This window comes from Camelus bactrianus, chromosome 18, assembly GCF_048773025.1.
Source record: "Camelus bactrianus isolate YW-2024 breed Bactrian camel chromosome 18, ASM4877302v1, whole genome shotgun sequence".
Classification (NCBI taxonomy): Eukaryota; Metazoa; Chordata; class Mammalia; order Artiodactyla; family Camelidae; genus Camelus; species Camelus bactrianus.
Genome location: NC_133556.1, coordinates 6,779,302 through 6,796,995, shown reverse-complemented (window position 1 = coordinate 6,796,995; position 17,694 = coordinate 6,779,302). Strand labels below are relative to the sequence as shown.

The window sequence follows — 17,694 nt, the reverse complement described above, 5'->3', positions numbered from 1 at the left end:
CACACTGAGATCAACTGTAAGAAAATGTCCTGTCCAGCCTTCAGAAGGACTGAACCCTTACCCACCTCCATCCTCTTTCTAGAAAAGACTGAGTTTAGGATCAGGACAGCAGCAGGCTTTAACAGAGACAGCCTGGTCCAGTGAGCCCACTTCTGCTTGTCAATCGTGGTCTGTCCTTGCCCTTTAAGAGGTCTGGACCCCTCTTCTGGGGAAGGAGAGGGTGGTTCCCAGCTGTGTCGCTCCTGAAGATCACGGGTCACTGCGGGGCACCTCCCTGTCAGCCCCTCCTCAGCTCAGGCATGGGGCTCGTGATTTGCTTGACTCAGACTCATCCTGTAGACGCCTCTGCTCTCCAGGCCTCAGTGCATCCCAGTTCTAGAACTGTCATGATGGGTCCAGATTTCCCCCAACCCTCCCACATGTCATCCGGGGCCGAGACAGACGTCCCCAGTAAGCAGTATGGGGAGCTGCTGATGATACTGCAGTCCTGGAGGTCCCAGGAAGAGAAGCAGAAATACCTAGAAGATGCAGTCATCAAGCAGAAAGTGCTCCGGGGAGTGTGGGGGAGTGGTCCATCCATCTCCATCCACCATAACAGGCCCAGGGTTTTGCTAAGCACAGGCTGGCCCCAAACCATCAACCCCATAGACCCCGAGGGTGGGGCTGGGCTGGACCAAAGGCCTCTGCCAGCCACTGGCTCTATTCAGCCTGGGACAGCAGAGCACAGATGAAACTTATAGCCGATGACATTGGCCAAGGCCCTTTCCCTCACCCAGGCACGGCGTGGGTGTGATGCACTCACTGCCTGGGACCCCGGCCCCAGTCAGAAGGTTCTGTAAATGTTTCCCTGCAGTAGGGCAACTGGCCAACCCGGCCCTCTTCAGTGCATTGGCCCTGGCAACTCCCACAGCCACCCAAAGCCAAAATGTGTGACCTGGAGCCCCAGCGTGTGTGGACTTGGCCCCAGAGAAGATGGTAATGAGGAGTAGGAGGAGGAAGAAGAAAACCATCTCCTTGATCTGCTGAATTAGCTAACTACTCCTCTCTTTATGTTTTCTCCTTTTTTCCTAATACCACCCCGGACTTCTCCCCACGCACATGCATGTTCTAGACAGTCCTCCACTCCTTTCCCGAGTGTCCTGGAGAGAAGCTCACTGGCATTTAGCAGGTCACTTAGGGGATGAATGTGCTCTCCCTGGAGCCTCAGAAGCTAATTGAGGGACCCAAGTCCCCCCGCCAGAGGCTGCCTTGGCCCAGCCACGCAGCGGGTGGAACACACGTCTCCTGCCCTTGGCCTGGCCCACCCTTCTCTCCCATGCACAGCTCCCCCACATCTCAGCCCAGCGCGTCTGCACCATTGAAGCACCCCGTCTCTAGGGTGGCCTGAACTCACCTCCCAAAGAGGTGGTTGATTAGAGCATGAGAGACTCACTTTGCCAGGCTCTGCCTGCCCTTCCCAGACCTCGGTGGAGGCCCCCATCTCCCTTCCTGCATTCAGCCCATTGGAGTGAGTGACAGGAGAGCCCTCATATACACCTGGATCCTCTAGAGCCCTGGAGAGATGCAGGAACCCTGTGGCCAACGGGAAGTGCCCAGGTTCCCCTGGAGGTCGTGTAATCTTGGCCCAGAAGAGTTTCAGAAAATTCACGCACTTAGCCATCTTCTCCCACACCATCACTCTGGCCCCTGCCACGCCCTGTGAAATGCCCATGGGCAAAGCAGCAGCAGCTTGGGGAGCGCTGAGAGCCCTCTGGACGTGCAGACAGCCCGGCAGCCGAGTGCTGTGCCTGCGACTTGGGCAGCCCCCGTGCAAGCGCTTTCCAGAAAAAGAAATGGCAAGTGACATCTGTGGATATTTACAGCCCCACACAGCATGACGGGAGGTGCCGAAAGATGTTTGCCTGACAACAAAACCCATCTCGGCGGCTGGAACGGCTCCACGCTGGGATGGGACATCAAAGGGCCCAGAATCTCATCAGTGAGGCCACGCTGTCTGAGAGCAAGAGCAGATGCTGAACAGAGTAGACCCTCAGCTTATGCTCCTCGTCGGGCCGGGGCCTGAGGTCTACCAGAGATGCCAGGAGAGAGACAGGTGTTAGAAGCACCCGAGCAGTCAGGCCCTATGAAACATCCTCTCCAGCTCAGCCAGCCAGCAAAAGGGCAGTGGGAATGGAACTTTCTTCTTTCCATCACTCGGCCTCCCACTACCCCGTTGGCTCGAGCAGGGCTCACATAAATATCAACAGTTCTTTGCACTTCAGTTACTCATCTATACAATGGGGGGAACTGTATATTCACCACCTGAACCTCATATCTCACACCTGTAAAAACTGCCTTTGCAATCATTCATTCACTCAAAAAATGTGTTGGGTTCCAGCTCTTGGCCAGTGGCTGGTCATGTGATGAAAAGACTCTCTGGGCAGTAAGTAGGGCAGAGGCTGGACCTCGTAGGTTAGAGAAGACCCTGGAAGCAAGGAAGCCGAGCTGGGGAAGATGGGCCTTTCTTCCAAGAAGCTTGGCCAAGAAAGGAAGCCCAAGGTGGGCTGGTAGCTAAAGGGTGATGCGGATTCAGTAGGATTGTTTCCCCTTTTTTGAGGTGGGGGGGAATGGTAATTAGGTTATTTATTCATGTAGGTTTTTTTTTTTTTTAATGGAGGTACTGGAGCTTGAACCCCGCCCTTGTGCATGCTAAGCATGCGCTCTACCACCTAGCTATACCCTCCTCGCCTATGATTGTTTTCTTAAAGATGAGAGATGCTTGATGTGCTCATGTGCTGATGGGAAGAAACCAGTGGGTGAGAAAAGTGAAACCTACAGGAGCGAAAGGATGCCCAGTGGAGCGCAGACTGAGAGAGTGAGCTGAGCTGGATCCAGAGGGTCAGGTCTTGAGCTGGAGGAAGACCCACCACCACCAATTCCTACCTCCTGTGGGTCCCACAGCACCTCAAACATAACTTTAGTAAAGCCTATACTTCACAGTATTAGGGTTATCTGCTCACGCCTCTGGCCGCCGGCAACCACCAGCACACACACACACTCCATCTGAGAGCCCAAGCTTCTCTCTTCTTTCTTTTTTAAAAAACCTGGGGTAGGGGGAGCAGGTAATTAGGTTTGTTTGTTTGTTTGTTTTAATGGGGGTACTGGAGATTGAACTTGGGACCTCGTGTATGCCAAGCATACTCTACCACTGAGCTACACCCTCCCCACCCCGAGGTCCCCTTTTCATCAATGGGACCCAAGCAGCTTGCACAGTGCCTGGAACCCCCAGGCTACTCTGACTAAATGGCTCTACTTGCTTGTCCCTCCCTTTAATGGCAGCCATGGCAGGCAAGTCTCAGAAACACCATCAGAGTCACTGAGTGCCGCTTCCCTAACATGCTGAGCTTTGCAGATTGGCCAGGAGGCTGCAGCCTCCTCCCCAGAGAACTCCTTCCGGCTTTGAACCCTCAGCCATTCAAAACACCAGCACACTCACACACAGAGCTCGAGCCAGGGGTGAAAAATCAGCATCGTCTTGGACTCAAATCAGTCAGTGCAGTGCTTGGATGCACTAGCTAAGCCACCTCACCCCGGCCTGCCCTTGCCCATATGGGAGCCCAGAGGATTCATTTCCTGTTCTGGCCAGGACTCCAGCTCACACACACACACACACACACACACACACACACACACAGAGGAAAAATCCCCTAGTTGAATTAAACTTACCATCTCCTGATGAGTTTGTGGCAAACCTCCTCCACGACACTAAGGCAACATGAGATCTGGCCTCTAAAATGCCAGGGACCAGGCCACATTAGGTACTACAGGAAGGAACCATCTGAGAGTCGGGCTGACCTGTCCCTTATGCTGGGACAGCTTTGTGTGGGATTTCCCACGACCTGAAAGGTCCAGGGCAACTTAGAGTAAGGAGCATCAAATCAGAAGCAAGAGACCCAGGTGCCAGTTCTGCGCTGGCCACTTCTCAGCGGGATGACCTTGGCCAAGTTCCTGGTTCCCAGGCAACTGTCTTCTTCACGTGTCCTCATGTAGAAGAAGCTGTGAGGGAGCTCTCTGGGGTCTCTTTTAAAAGGTCATTAATCCCATTCATAAGGGCTCCACCCTCATGACCTAATTACCTCCCAAAGGCCCCCAATACCATCACCTTGAGGAATAGGTTTCAACATGAATTTTGGGGGGCCACAGTCTACAGCCACATCTATACCATGGAAATATAGAATAACGGGACTGAAAGCCCTTCTGAAAGTCTAAAATACCACTTCAGAGGTGAGGAATACTGACGTGATTATATGATGTTGAAAAAGGTGATGGTGAGACCTCTGCTACTGGCCAGTTGAACTCTTGGGGGGGACATCTACTGATGGAATGTAGCTTAAGGAACTACTCTTAAAATTAGCTCTAGTGATGACATAATGATCCTATATCCCATGATTAATGCTGACTCCTTTGATCAGCACTGCCAGAAATCATGCTCCAGGTGCAGAGTCAGTCGACTGTCTTTACAGACCCTAACAAAGTGCCAGGTACTGTGTCAGACACCACAATGGAAAATCAGTGATGACAACTCTCTCCCCTCCAGAATTTCTCAATCTGTCCACAGCAGTGTCATCAACAACACTTCTGGGGGTTACTTCGGCAGTATGGTTTAAAAATCTTGATGTGGTATATGCCCCTTGAACCAAAAATTCTGAATAGGAATGTATCCTAAGAAAATCATTAAAGGTGTGGACAAAGATTTAACTAAAAAGATGTCCATGACGTTCCAGTGCCAGTAAGGATGGAGTAGCTTGTGTCAGACTAACTCCACTTTAGACAAAAATAACACATTCAAAATAAAAAATTTTAAACAACTGTTTGAAGGCACTATAGAGCAACAAAAAGCCAGCAGAAACTGATGGGAATTCAACCCTTGCAAAAAGGGAATAGCACCGAGGGAATTCTACACTACGTGGCTTTTCCCCTGAGGGCACACCCCAGTTCAGGCAGTGCAGGACAGCCAGAACTCAAATCAAACACTGCAGTTGTTTAGTCTTAAGACTGCCAGAGGACCTGGAAACTGGGGGAAGAAATCTAATTGGGGGGAGGGAACAACAGAGCAGACTCTGTGTACAAACTACCCTAAAATCCTTGGCTGACCCCTGAACTATGCATGTGTAGGGGAGATTCCAGTGAGCAGAAAACAACAGTGGAAGGCTACAAAAGCTGAGCAGCTATATCAGCCGCTGTCCAATAAAAAGGAGATGATTTAGGGCTTGTCTCTCCAAGTTAGGAGGCTTAGTTAACTTCTGAACCACAGAAAGGCTATGCTTTAGGTGTAAAAACTTTATCCCAGGTCTAAGAGATTCACATACTCACCCTAATAAAGTATAAAAGCCAAGCCTTCACAAATGTACCATGATTTAAGTGCTTGCTACAACAAAAATAAACACTCTTGCAAGAAATGTCTCTACAACATATCATTCAAAGTGGCCAGTATACAAGCAAAAGTTATTAACATGGAATGTAGGAAGGAAGGGAGGAGGGAAGGAAGGGAGGAAGGAAGGAAGGAAGAAAGCAGGCAAGCAAATGCTGCCCAAGTCAAGAGAAAAGTGTTAATACCAACAAACCATAAGCTGACCCAGATGTTGGAAATATAAGACAAAGAACTAAAAACAGCTATTACATATAAATTCTTGGATGTAAAATAAATTACGGTCATAAATGAGTGAACAGATGGGGAAATATTATCAGGGAAATATAAGCAAAACACACACACAAACACACACAGACAAAGAAATTCTAGAACTGAAAAGTACAGTATCTGAAACGAAATTTTCACTGGATGGCTTAACAGAAGATTGTAAAAGTCAGAAGAAAGAGTTAATGACCTTGAAGACAGAGCAATAGAATTTATCCAATCTAAAGAACAGAGGGAAAAAAACACAGAGCCTCAATGACAATTATCAAACAATCTAACATGTGTGCAAATGGAACTCAAGAGGAGAGACTAAGGCAGAAAAAAAAAATCTGAAGAAATAATGGACAAAATTTTCCAAATTTGGTCAAAAACATTGACTTATAGATCCAAGATGCTCAAAGAACCTCAAGCAGGATTTTAAAAATCCCACCTGGTAACATCATGGTCAAACTGCTGAAAGGCAAGGAGAAAGAAAAACCTTGAAAACAACCAGAAGGTTAAAAAAGGAAACATTCTTAGTATGGAAACAACAATATGAAGACAGCAGACTTCTCATCTGAAATAATGGATGCAAAAAGACAATAGAAGACCCAAACTGTTTCAAGTACTGTAAGAAAAAAATCACCAATCACAATTATAAACTCAATTAAAATATTCAAAAATTAATGCAAAATGAAGTATTGGAGATAATGTTGTTGTAAATGTAAATTAGTGCAACCACTATGAAAACAGTTTTGCAGTCCCTCAGCAAGTTAAACAGAAAATTACCATATGACTCAGAAATCCCAATCCTAAGTATGTATCAAAAAGAATAGAAAACAGGTGTTCAAACAAAACTTGTACGTGAATGTGCATAGCAGCACTATTAGCAACAGCTGAAAGGTGGAAACAACCCAAACGTCCATCAACTGATGAATGAATAAACAAAATGTAGTATAGCCATATAATGGAATATTATTCATTATTCAGATATGTGCCGCAACTTGGATGAAGCTTCAAAACATTACACTGAGTAAAAGAAGCCAGACACAAAGGCCACATATTGTATGATTCCATTTATATGAAATATCCATAATAGGCAAATCAATGGAGACAGAAAGCAGATTTGTGGTTGCCAAGGGCCAAGGGGAAGCAAGTATGAGGAATGACTGCTTAATGGGTATAGGGTTTCCCTTTGGGGTGATAAAAAATTCTAGAACTAGACAGTGTGATGATTGCAAAACATTGTGAATTTACTTAATACCACTGTGTTATATACTTTAAAATGGCTGAAGCTGTAAATTTTATGTTATGTGTATTTTATGATAGATAGGGAAATATTACAGCAAAATAGATACTAAAAAATTTTTTTTGAGTTGAGAGAATTCACTGCAAGCAGATCTGCACTACAAGAAATATTGAAAGAATTTCTTGGGGCTGAGGAAAAAAGATTCCAGATGAAGGCACAGAGCTCAAGGGATAAATGAAGATCACCAGAAATGGTAACTATGGGGTAAAAAGAAGACTTTTTTTTCCTATCTTCACTTCTTAAATAGTAATCTGACTGTTTAATGCAGAAAGTATAATACTGAATTATAAAGTTGATAAGACATTAATATTTATAGCATATAAAAACAATAGTACAAAGGATAATGGAGATAGATAAATGAAATTGTGCAGTTAATTTTTTTTTCATTTTACATGGAATAGTCCCATATTTACTCTAAGATTACTAAGATAAGTTAAGGATGCAGACTGTGATCCTTAGAAGGACTACTAAGAAATGATACAGAGAAGTAAAACTAAAAATCCAATAAAGGAAAATATGCAACTTCTTCTAGTCATGATAGACTAACTCATACTGAGGGTAGGGGTAGAAAATGCTATGAAATTTACAATACAAATGTTCACAGACATTGAACAACGTGGAGCAGTGATTCCTGAGAGAAGGAAAACAAACAAGGTGATTGCTGGAAGCACCTTCTGGACTGGAGCACATGATGGTGGCAGTAAGCAGAACATGGTAATCTGTCTGAATTGAAGAGAGAGAAATCAGAGTTCAGGGAAGTTGAGGCCAGTTTGGTGGGTGGAATACCAGAGGGAAGAGAATTACATAGAAAATTATTCATGGGGTCAAAACTAATTGAACTGTCTTCTGGTGTGTGTAAATTAAATCTATGGAATGAGTTGTATGTAAATTACACCTTAATAAAATTGGTTTAAAATGTGTAAATAATTATTAAAATAAGAAACAGAAAACATGTGTGGCCCTATGTAGATGAAAGAAAGTGAATTTGTTATCAAAACCTTCCCCACAAAGAAAACTACAGATCCAGATGGTTTCACTGTGAATTCAAGGTTCAATTAAACGTTTAAGGGAAAAGCGATACAATGTTTTCAAAAAAAAAAAAAAAAAAGTTTTCGGAAAACAGAGGAGGAATAAAAATCTCCCATTTCTTTTTATGAGAACAGCATAATCCTCATAACTAAAAACTGACAGATATTGTAAGAAAAGATTACACATAAATATTAAATACAGAAATATAAAAAAGAATAATGTATCCAAATGGGATTTATCCCAGTAATAATAAGATTATTCCCAGGAACAAAAGGTTAGTTTAGTATCCCAAATCAATGCAATTTGCCACATTAACATAATAAAGGATAAAAATATAATCACTTCAATATAAATGCAGGAAAAAAAAACATTTGAGAAGATCCAGCACCCATTCCTGATGAGTACACTCAACAAACTTAGAAGCGACTGTCCTCATCTGATAAGTGGCATATATTTTTAAAAATCTACTGCTAATCACATACTTTATCACATAATTAATTCTGAAATATTGAGAACTTCCCTCCTATGACCAGGAACAAGGCAGGTGTATCTGTTTTCATCACCTTTAATAAAAATTTCACTAGAAGTTCTAGTCAGTCCAACAGGCAAGAAAGAGAAATAAAAGGCAAAATATTTGAAGGAAGAAGCAAGAATTTTTATTCAGAGAAGACATGATAGTTTATGTGAAAAATCCAAAAGAATCAATAAATAAGCTATAGAACTAACAAATGAACTTAGCATAGTTTTCAGGCACAAGGTCAATATTCAAAAGTCAAATATATTTCTATACACTAGCAGCAAAATAATTATAACATGAAAATCTTAAAAGCAACCCCATTTTTAAAAAGCACAAAACACTTAAAAATATATTTAATAAAAGACAAGCAAGTCCTCTACTCTGAAAACTACAAAATACTGCTGAGAAAAATTAAAGCCCTGTATAAACAGAGAGCTATACCATGTTCATGAATCAGAAGATTCACTACTAAGATATCCTCAAATTGGTCTGCAAATTCATCACAATCTTAATCCCAATCTCTTCAGACTTTTTTGTATACATTGATAAGTGGATGTGAAAATTTTACGGAAATGCAAAGGAACTAGAGAGGTCAAAAGTCTTAAAAAGGAAGAAACTACAATTACATACCATTCCATTCTTCTCAGAACAGCTAAAATTAAAAAGACTAACAACACTAAATGTTGGCAAGAGTGGAACAATTGGAACATACTTTGCCCGTGGGCGTATAAAACATTAACACCCTCTTTAGAAAACAGTTTGCCTGTTTCTTATAAAATGAACAACTCAAAAACAGGCAAAAGTCTTGAGCAGACACTTCACAAAAGAAGATACAAGAATAGCTAGTAAGCACATCGGCTAGGCAAACAAAAAGATGCTCAACATCATAAGCCAATGGGGAAGAGCAAATTAAAATCAAACCAAGAAAGCATTTCATACCCACTAGCGTGGCTAAAATTAAAGGCTGACAACACTGACACGAAACATGGACACAAAAAGGTGGCGGCCCAACCTTTTAATGTCAGGCTAGAGCACTCTCTGATGAGCCCACCTAAGGGTCATGTGACATCCTGGGAGAAGGTCATTTTGTTTATTTGCCATTTACTACGTATTATAGCCCAGGTCCTGCAAAGGTGGATGTTAACCTGTACAAAACTGGTGAGACATAAGTGTTTTCTGCTCAGAAGAGAGGAAAACCCCAAAGGTTTTGTTTTCATTATCCTATACGATCTAACTTAGTGATTTTATTTCAGGTATCTTATCTTATCTTATATTTTCATGTATTTCATATGTATAAAATATATTGCATACTATATATGTATATATTCATACACACACACACACACACACACACACATGTATCAGTAAAGAATTAACCTTACCCAAAGAGAGATTTGACCTTTGCACTTGGCTCCTGGAAGGTATCTCTAAGCTCTTAAAAGGACCTATCTGATAAGAGGGTCTTTGTTTACCTGGGAGCCTTGGGCCATGCCAAACATTCTTGTTAACAATGTGCTTTATGGGGCATCCCTGGGTCATGTGGTACCAGCTCACCCACCAGAGGGGCTAGAAACAGCTCAGCCTTGCGGGAAGCCGCCATGTACGAGCTCTGGTTCAGGGGAGCAACTGGAGGATGGTCTTGGGGACCCCAATCTGCAAACTCATCAGTTTCTCTAATTTCTTTTGAATCAGCTTTGCCATTTTGCAGGTCCCCTCAGTAAAGGAGCTCAATAAAACACATGCTCCTTGGGTGAGAATTATGACTTCCACATTCTGAGACTTTTACTCCATCCTGTGGTTCATTCATTTCTCTAATAAAGAGAATACGAAAAGAGATGAAAACATATACGATCTAGCACTGTGGTGTTTCCAAGAGAGGGAGGAAGGGGCCTCATTCGGGCAGGATTCAGTTACCCCTAGAAGAATCAGACAGTCCTGCAGGGTGGCGAGGGGCGTGGGGAGGCAGACATGAAGACACACGATTATAGTTGGTGGAGCCAACGGTGTTCATTTTACTGGTCATTGAAAAGCGCTGAGTCAGTTACTTAAGGGTCAATCAGTCACTTCCCTTGAAACCCCATATTCCCCACCCCTCGCAGAACCCAGACTATAGGTCTGTTCTGTTCCGTTGAAAGGACCAGAGGTCTCTCCCATGAGCGGTCCTCTCTCCCACGTGGAGGTCCTCTGAGGGCCTCCAACCTCAATGAGGGACCCAGTGTGAGCTGTGGTCATTCAACACATAAACACAAGGTCCTGCCACCCACACCCTCACTTGGGGAATCCTGGCCTCTCCTCACCCCCTCATACCTGGGCTCTCTTCTGTTTCTCCCCAAAGAAAGGCCCAGGCAGTCCTGTGCCCATAAGTGTGGACCAGCCCCGGAGGCTGCCCATCTCCCCTCCCAGAATCAGATTCAAAAATCAGTAAAGGAGGTACCATTGGGCTTTTTTCCACATCCCAGCCCCTTCCTTCAGCTCAGCTCTGGGCCACAGGCTCACTGAAGCACTGTCATCATTATTATTACTGCTATTTCTGCTGTTACGCTATTATTTGTAATTCCAAGGCTTATAGGCAGTTTACAATAAAAGCATATAAATATAATACTTATATTCTAAATATACATACATATAACTAAAATCAGTAAGTCTGATAATTAAAAAAATACAAGAGAATAATTTTGTCCCAAAGTCAAGGTTGAGGAGAGCTACTGTTTCCAAATATAAATCTGACCCTTGAGTCTTCAGACTGCCCAGCTCGTCTGAGAACCAGGTGAGCTGCAAACCTGTTCGTTGGGCAGGACCCACTTTCCTGGACTTGAGGGCAGCGGGGACTGGCCCTGCCTCTGTCTCTGTCTCTGATTCCCACTTGGGTGATGCTGTCTGTTCCCCTCAGACTCTGGAGCCAGACTGAGCCCGGGCCCCGGGGCTCTGAGTCCCTCCTGCAGACCTCCCTTTGGGCACCAGCCTGGCAGAAGGGCTGAGGCAGCAGGGTGAAGCCTCCCTTCTGCTGCCGCCCACCAGGTCCGTCTGCCTTATCCTACAACAGTTGATCTCCAAGGCTCATGGGCCCTCCTGCACATTGGCTCGGAGCCCAAACACCCAGCTCTGCCTGCCCCAGTTCCTGGGTGAGTCGGGGCCAGAGCAAAAGAAACAGGCTGTAAATTGAAGCTCCTCCCCCAGGCCAGGGCTTCTGATTCTCCACGCCCAGTCCAAGCCATGTACACGGTACCCCACCTCAGTGCCCACGGGCAGGGTGCCAGTCTCACCCCAGATGGGCCAGTCCACAGCATTTGGTTCAGAGGTGCTCAGGGAATAGAAGAAACGTGGAAGAGAGGAGAACTGCTCGCAGGAGGAGGGCAGGAGAGGAAGAAGCACCCAAAGACTCGGAAGCCCAGCCCAGCCGGCGCCCGGCCCCCTGCGCCCTGGCAGACTCACCTTCGTCACAGTTGCTCCCGGTAAAGCCAGGGCAGCACCTCCACTCCAGCGCCGTCACCGTGCGGTAGGACACTCTGTACGTGGGTCTGATCAGAGTCCTGTAACTAACACAAGGGCAGCGTCAGGACAGTGTGAGCACCCACCCGCCCACCCCAGACCCCACTCCTGCAGAGACCACCCAGCCCAGGCCCCCAGGAGCCCTCTAGGCAGTGGAGTCCACTGTCCTGGCTCTGTGCCCACTGGCTCTGCAGCCCTGGGTGAGCAACCACCCCTTTCTGTGTCACGTGTGTTGTAAAGTCCCTTCCAGCTCTGCCTTCCCACAGTTCTCCAAGAGTGGCCACCTATGGTGGGGAAATGACTGCTAAGGACTGAGTTATGTCTCCCCAGAATTCTTATGTTGAAGCCCTAACCCCTCACAACACGACTGTATTTGAGCATAGGATCTTATGAGATAATTAAGGTTATATGAGGTCATAAGGGTGGAGCCCTAATCTGATAAGACTGGTGCCCTTTTAAGAAGAGACAGAGATCTCTGTGCACTGAGGAAAGGCCACGTGAGGACACAGAGAGAAGGTGGCCGTCTGAGAAGATAAATTTAGGTTGTTGCAGCCACCCAGTCTGGGATATTTTGTTGTGGCGGCGCAAGCCGAGACACTGACCAGGACAAGGAATAAGGAAAAGAAAAACATCATTAAAAGCTGCACGGCTTCCAACCACCCACAAGTTAACTTAATTCCAACCTGTTTCCCAATCATCACTTCTTTTGGTTGATTCGTCCAACAAATATTTATTGAGTCCCAACTACATACAAGACTGTGGTCACAGATGAATAAAACTAAGTCCTCATCCTCAAGAAAATCCCGGCTTAGCAGATGGGAGAGAGAGACACGTCAATGAAAGCTTGCGATTCAGGAGTGGGGCCCTTGCAGCAGTGAAAAGCTCCCACACACTGCTGTGGGATTCTTCGGTAAATTTTCACACCGTTTTGCCATTTTTTTCTTAAAAATAAGTTTGAAACTATTTTGTGAAATGCCAAGAATAGTGAATATAAAATATATGACCAAACCACACTGAGGTATCACCTCACACCTGTTAGAACAGCTGTGATCAAAAAGACAAGGAAAAAAAAGACAAGAAATAAGTGCTGTGCACTGTTGGTGGGAATGTTAACTGATGCAGCCAGGAAGACAGGATGGCGGTTCCTTAAAAAATCAGAAATAAAACTATCATATGATCCAGCAATTCTCCTTCTGGGTATTTATATCCAAAGGAAACGAAAACACTAACTCAAAAAGATACCTGTGCCCCCGTTCACCGCAGTATTATATTTACAATAGCCAAGACGTGGAAGCCACCAAAGTGTCCACTGACGGATGAACGGATAAAGAAAACGTGGTGTAGACATATACAACAGACTATTATTCCGCATGAAAAAGAACGAAATCTTGCCATTTTCAACAACATGGATGAACCTTGGACAAATACTGTATGTTCTCACTTATAGACTTGTAAGTGGACTCTAAAAACAAAAATCAAAAACAAGCCAAGCTCACAGATACAGAAAACAGACTGGAGGTCCCCAGATGCTGGGGGGCGGTGGGTAGGGAGCAGTGCAAAATGGGCAAAAGTGGTCAAAAGGTACAAACTTCCAGTCACAGTAAGTCTGGGATGTAATGTGCAGTCCGGCAAGTATAGTTAGTAACACAGTATTGCACACTTGAAAGCTGCCACGAGAATAAATCTTAAAAGTTCTCATTACAAGAAAAACAACTTTTTTTGTAACTGTATGATGATGGACGTTAACTAGACTTATTTTGGGTGATCATTTCCCAATATATACAAATATCGAATCACAATGTTGTACACTTGAGACTCACTTATACCTCGATAAACACACACACAAACACACACAAATATATTGTTAATTTTCACGAGGGGCAAAACCTTGGCTTTATTATTCAATTGGCATGCATCATTATAACTTTGCTGCCTGATCAAGTCTACATGACTTCCTCTTGAAAGCAAAACGGCATGACTTCGCAGACTTCGCATCTGCTGACACTGAGCAACTTACTCGTGAATGGGAAAATGATGAATTAATTGGGAGCAGCAGGCGTGACGTTTACAGATGCACTGTTGACAGGAAAACACATAAGTCGTGTTTTGAATTTCAGAAATACTGCACTAAATCTGAAAAATCCTGTTACACTAAAAAAAAAAAAAAATCCTCTCACTCATGTTTCATAAACATTCCGGCAAACCAGCCTCCCCCTGGAGCTCTGAGTGGTGGTGGTGGGGAGGGTGGCAGTGTGTAGCCAGTGGCAGGAACTTTCGAGTGAGGAGGCAGAAGTCTCCTTCACGGAGAGGGGTCCAAGAGCAAACCTCTCCGTGGGCTTTGGACTCTCAGATCCAAGGCAGGAAGCAGCTGGCACAGGCCACTGGGGCAAGGGTGCGGGAGCCTGTCCTCTGGCCTGCATGCTGAGGACTGGGATGCTGGGCGTGAAGCTCACCGGGCAGGCCCGTGTGAGAGCAGAAAGGGAGGTACAGATGCTGGGTTTGCAGAACGCAGATCCAACCTCATTCCTCCTGGCCCACACCCTTCGGCCAGCCCCACTGTGTTCAGGAGAGAGTTGGAGCTGTTTAGCCACATGGGCCGGCCCTTCTCCAGCTCCCATGGTTGCCCTCAGGCCCCCAGTGCCATTGGCTGTCCCTTGTCCTCCAGCCCGTGAACCCTCCATAGGCACCAGGCATCCATCAGTTCATGCCTTGAGTGAGGATGGCGATAAAATAATAAGAGCTAATAAGAGCTCTGACTGAGTACTCACCAGGGACCAGGGCACTGTTCTGAGTGTTTTACACTTGTTGACTCATCATAACCCTACCGGGTGGATACTATTACTATTGCCAATTTACAGATGAAGAAACTGAGGCACCAAGAGCTTAAGTAACTTTATCAAGGTCATGCTGCTTGATTCCAAACTCAGGCAGAATTGGCTAAACCTAGTAATATTAATTTGTGTTATTCCTCCTTCCATCTGCACAAGGTACCAATCTTAAGCCTCTGAACTAGACGGAGAGTTCATCCCCCAGGGACAGTCTCCTTCTGTCCCTCATCCTGAGGGCCAGGGGCTGGCCTGTCCCAGAAGCATCCTGGTGGCCTGCAAAGTCCAGGAGCAGGGCACGCCAGTAGGTGGCGCTGCTTCACCAGCCCAGCAGGCCAGGGCTCAGCCCCTAGAATCTCCCCTGAAGGCCCAAGGCAGGTGTAAGTATCCATGGCCTATCCCCAGTATGGGCAGGAACAACGTCCATGACGAACTCTCAACCCTTCCACTGGGGTCCAGTCCGCAAACCCAGTGATCTTTCTAAAATGCAGATCTGGTTTTGTGACTGCCCTCTCTCAAAATCTTCCGTGGCTCCCATAGACTAAAGATCACACTCTTTAGATTCTACAAAGAAGGTCCTGCCTACCTTTCTACCCTCCCTCTTTCCACCACTGCCAGCCAAGGCCCCTCCCACCACAGCACAACAAGTGGCTCTTCCTGCCCCTGGGCCTTTGCACATGCAGCCTCCTCTTCCTACTCGCCCTTCCTCCTTTACTCTTTCCTCCCCAAAAGCCTTCAGCGTGTGACCCAAACATCCCCTTCTCTGTGAGGCACCCCCACCCTTAGCCAGAGTTTACAGGCTCCCTCCTCAGCACCTCCAATACCTTGTGCAAAGCTTGGTTTTTCTATGTGAGGCACTTGCTGTGTATGCACTGGGAACAAAAGAATGAAGGAGATGGCAGGGACTCCGCTCTGCCAGAGTGGTGGCCCTAATCCTGCATCATACAGGCGAACACGTGACTCCACGTGATGGTAGGGCTAGGAAGGAAAGCGCTGAGTTCACTCCTCATATTATAATGGATTTGTTTTCCTTTTTTAATAAAATATAATTTACATGCAGAAAAATAACACAGACAGTCCCCAACTTACAATGGCTCGACCTACAATTTTTTGACTTTATGATGGTGCAAAAGAGAGAAATACTCAGCAGACACCAGACTTGGAATTTTGCAGTTTGATCTTTTCCCCAGGCTAGTAATATGCCATACCATACTCTCTGCTGACATGGAGCATCTCTCAGGTCTCAAGGGGAAACCACCAGTACGCTACAGGGTACTGTGCTGTGAGCAATTTTTAGATACTGTGTTTTGTGCTTTCCCATCCCATCAAGTCTACACAATGCCTGTCTGTGTCTCCTGCTTCTGGTGAGAAGAAAAGGAAGGCAATTACTTCTGAGATGAAACTCAAGATGTTGCCCAGTGTGAAGGCGGCAAGCCAGTAATGGCCACCACACACGAGTCAGGACTTTTACCCTCAAAAATCTCGACTCTCTTAAAGGATAAGAAGCAAATGAGTAACACAGTGAAATCATCTGCATCAGTTAAGTTCACTGTCAACACTGTCACTGTTTTCACTGAAAACAGCCGGGCCAACTGACGCTAGGGAAAAAGTGCTCATCACGTGGGTTGAAGATCACGGCCAGAAGCTCATGCTGCTCGGCCTACTGACAATCCAGGCAAGAGGACTTTCAATATACTAAAAAAGCATGTCCATGATCCTACAAACATGCAGGTGTTTATACAAAGTCACGGGTGGTTCCAATATTTCAAAAGACATCATAATTTTCATATTGTGAAGATCCATGGTGAGGCAGCAACTGCCAGAACTGAAGGTGCCAAAGCTTTTAAGGAAGAGCTGCAAAGGGTAACTGTAGATGAGAAATATTTGCCAGAATACTGAATGTCGATGAAATGAGCTTGTTCTGGAAGTAGATGCTGGAGTGTACAGACATTCATTAGGAGTCTCAGACAATGCCAGGATTCAAGGCATTCAAGGACCATGTAACGGACAAAGAAAACAAACTGTGGTTACTGGGGGGAAGTGGTGGTGGGGGCATAGATTAGAAGTTTGGGATTAACAGATACACACTACTACATATAAAACAGATAAACAACAAGGACCTACTGTATAGCACAGGGAACTATATTCAGTTTCTTATAATGAGCTGTAATGGAAAAGAATCTGAAAATATACATATGTGTGTGCATGTGTGTGTATATGTTTAACTGAATTGCTTTGCTGTACACCTGAAACTAACATTGTAAATCGACTACACTTCAATAAAAAAATAAAAATTAGCAACAACAACGACAACAAAAAAGACCACGTAAGGCTGCTTTGAGGTAGAAATGCTGCAGGGTTCAAATGAAAGCCTTTCCTAATCTACCACTCAGAGACCCCTAGAGCATTCAGGAATGTGACCAAGCATTCACTTCCCGTTCGTCATCGCCAAAACAAGAAAGCCTGGATGATATTAACATTGTTTGAAGCTGGGCTTTTGAAGCCTTTTTACTCCGCAGGCAAGAGAATGTTGCAGACAAAACAACATCCCATTTAAGATTCTGCTGATCTTAGCCGACGTTCCAGGGCATCCACAGCCTCTCGGCGATAGACATCCTGATGTCAAGCTTGTGTATTTGCCACTGAACACAAATGCACGCACTCAGCTCACCAAGGCGTCATCACTATGTTCAAACCATACTCTACACACCAAACATTTGTGCCAGCTGTTGAAGCCACTGGATCTGGTGAAATGCTCTGAGAGTTTGGGAAAGGTTTTAACATTCTAAATGCTCTCCAGACCATCATGGCAGCATGGGAAGAAGTTATGTGGCAATGCGTGAACAGCATTTGGAATAAAGTTTTGCAGACA

The 17,694-nt window shown here is 45.2% G+C and overlaps 1 protein-coding gene across 5 annotated transcripts in view; it reads right to left on the bottom strand.

The window, feature by feature from the left end:
* The window catches only part of COL26A1 (collagen type XXVI alpha 1 chain), a 156,215-nt gene that overhangs the window by 73,963 nt on the left and 64,558 nt on the right, over positions 1 to 17,694 (bottom strand). For 3 of the 5 annotated variants that reach the window (XM_074345846.1, XM_074345850.1, XM_074345847.1), the window contains exon 3: positions 11,941 to 12,044. In XM_074345846.1, coding sequence (XP_074201947.1) covers positions 11,941 to 12,044 — 104 coding nt within the window. The remainder of the gene's footprint in view (positions 1 to 11,940; positions 12,045 to 17,694) is intronic. The other 2 variants (XM_074345848.1, XM_074345851.1) reach the window with 1 other exon arrangement.